Below are 2,849 nucleotides of genomic sequence, written 5' to 3' on the forward strand. Positions count from 1 at the left end.
CAAAGAGATCAAAGTTCTTCTTCCTTACAAATTGGTAGAATTTCCCTATCGATAGGTAGAGACTTTTTTTAGAAGCAGAGAAGTCATTTTGTCATAAATGTATCAATGCATGTTGGATTCTGCCTGGGTATTTGTTATAGTGAAATCTATAGAGAATCTGGTCCTAACCTGGTTATGGGGCTGTGTTTCCAACAAGTATCTAATAAAATTTACCACACCCCTGTCACAGCCCTGATAGTATCTGAGTTCAGCTGAGCTACTCTCTTCCTCCTCAAAATTTTCCTCAGAGCCCCTCTGATTTCCTTGTTCCTCAGGCTATAAATAAGTGGATATAGCAATGGAGTAATGTTGGTGTAGACCAGAGAAACCATCTTGTCTTGAGCTGGTGAGTAACTGGACTTAGGACGAATGTACATGAAGGTGGCACATCCATAGTGCAGCAAGGTGATGGCCAAGTGAGAAAAGCAGGTGGAAAAGGCCTTACTCCTTCCCAGGGAGGAGGTGACATGTAGCAAAGCAACAGCAATACAAACATAAGAAGTCAGGATTAGGAGAAAGGGAAGCAGCAGGAGAATCACACAGGCAGCGAGCAGGGGCAGCTCAGGGGTGTAACTCTGAGTGCAGGCTAGGTGTAGCACAGCAGGGACATCACAGAAGAAGTGGTTGATTCGATGCGACTGACAGAAAGGTAAGCGGAAAACAGCCACTGTCAACCCCAGGGCAACAGCAAAGCTTCCCACGCAACATGCCATGGCCAGCCTGAAGCAGAGCCCCTCATTCATCACTGCTATGTAGTGAAGTGGCTGGCAGATGGCAACATAGCGGTCATACGACATGGCTACCAGGAGGAAGCATTCAGCCCCACCAAGTGCCACAAAAAAGTGCATCTGTGCAGCACAGCCAATGAAAGAAATGGTGCTGCCATCCACAACTATCAGGCTAAGGAGTGCCTTAGGGACAATGACTAAGGTATAGCAGAGTTCAATGACAGAGAGCTGACAGAGGAAGAAAAGCATGGGAGGGCGGGAAGGCTCCATAACCACTGCTACGAAGATCATCACATTCCCTGCCAGTGTGACCAAATGGACAATTAGAAAGATAAGGAAGAGGAAGACCCGCAGACAGAACAGCTCAGAGAAGCCAAGCAGGAGGAACTCCACGGTTGCATCAGTGCTCTCATTGTCCCTCTCCATGCAGCCTTCACATGGCATCTACAGGGAGAGAAATAGAAGGGAGATATTTGAATTTGACCTGATGCCTGGCAATCAACTCCATGTAGGAAAAAATGTTGCAATACTGTAGAACCAATGTAGTTTATTCATTGTGAGACTTTGTGGGGAGGAAAGTGATTTTGTTTCAAAACAAAACTCATTTCACTCTGTTATATTCACACACTTTCACACCCTTATTCTCACAACCACCAAGGTACTTGGGCCCAAATAGTCTGCTCAGGATTCTTTGCCATGAAACTGATGGTAAAGAATATCAGGTGTTAGGTCTTCATCACTTCTTTGAAATTGTTCTTAGGTTGATGACTGTGATCTTGATGGCCTACTAATCTAGCTGCTGTCAATACCTAGGTGCCCTTTTCTAGACATTCTTCTTCTGCTCCTTCAGGAGCTTCCACTCCCAGGCAGACCCATTTGTCCTCTGCTCACACCAATATTGCAGTTCTCTACATCTGTGCCAGGAAAATACAAGGACAAGCAGACAGTGGGCTGGAGCTTCTGCTCTACAATCTGACTCCAACTAAAGGAGATTTCAGGTGTTCACTGACTGACTCCTGACTTCTCCATGGTGGATTTGTCTTAAAGTTCCTAGTGAAACAGAGTTTCAGATAGAAGAGGTCAATGACTAAACACGAGGATTACAAAATCTGAGATGATATTTTGCCTGCTCATATCTTTTTGCCTGTTTCAGGCTTGTGGCATCAGAGTAACATAAACAAACTTCCAAATTCAAACCCAGAGATGTCCATGCCAACATACTTTGTATAACTATTTATTTATTTTAATACAAAGCTAATATCCTGGACTTGGAGGGAACACTTGTCACAAGAAGAATAGAAATTTCCTAGGAATATGGAGTATAATGAACCTGATGGTGTTGAAAAGATCTATTAAATATAAGGACATAGAGAGCAATATAGTAAATTACATATACTGGTCATGGGTGAACAGTGCTCATTGCTCATGTGCACAGCATGTAAAGAAATATTTATTGCAAGGAATAATTCTAAGTCTTTCTACACTTTACTGTAGATCAGGAATAAAACCAGAGATTCCTTGAAGACTTTTGTTCACATCAAAAATCTATCAATATTTAAATGTGAAAGAAGTTAGAAATTACATGAAATATTCCAATTCCATCAAGAGCAAATAGAAGAAATTTGAAGTTGATGAAAAAATACTAGTTGGAGAGAGGGATTTTCCTGAAAAGAAACATCTCCAGAAAGAAATTATCAATAAAGTTGAGGAAGTGAATCTGATACGCCTACACACCTTTGCACGATTCAAGACATCTGGGGACTCAGGCAAATAATGAAAACATCTACAGTTACATAACCTCGTGTGCAAAGCTATGAATAAAATCTCTGCTCCAGAGCATAAAACATACACACAATAGCTATTCTAAACAGTCCACCTATAAAGCCTTAGTGACGCTGAATATAAGTAGTAGCTCTTGACAGAGAACAAGAGATCTCAAGACTGCTGACTTAATCACTGCAGACCAGCTGGGGCTCCCTGCACTCCAGGTGCTAAGACTTTAACACTAAAAATAAAAGGAGTGGAGAGAAAATGGGTTTCCCTTATTTTCATTTGGAGCTGATCACTTCAGTGACAACATAC

General features: G+C 42.0%; 1 protein-coding gene across 1 annotated transcript; it reads right to left on the reverse strand.

Annotated features, from left to right (window-relative positions):
- Positions 1-209: 209 nt before the first annotated feature.
- Positions 210-2,624, reverse strand: LOC118160646 (olfactory receptor 10AC1-like). The gene is made up of 2 exons (XM_035315503.1): positions 2,502-2,624; positions 210-1,211 (listed from the first exon to the last, which is right to left on the reverse strand). The coding sequence occupies exon 2, from the start codon at positions 1,209-1,211 to the stop codon at positions 210-212; it is 1,002 nt and encodes a 333-aa protein (XP_035171394.1). The 5' UTR covers positions 2,502-2,624.
- Between the last annotated feature and the right edge of the window lie 225 nt (positions 2,625-2,849).

Source organism: Oxyura jamaicensis, chromosome 1 (assembly GCF_011077185.1).
Source record: "Oxyura jamaicensis isolate SHBP4307 breed ruddy duck chromosome 1, BPBGC_Ojam_1.0, whole genome shotgun sequence".
Taxonomy (NCBI): domain Eukaryota; kingdom Metazoa; phylum Chordata; class Aves; order Anseriformes; family Anatidae; genus Oxyura; species Oxyura jamaicensis.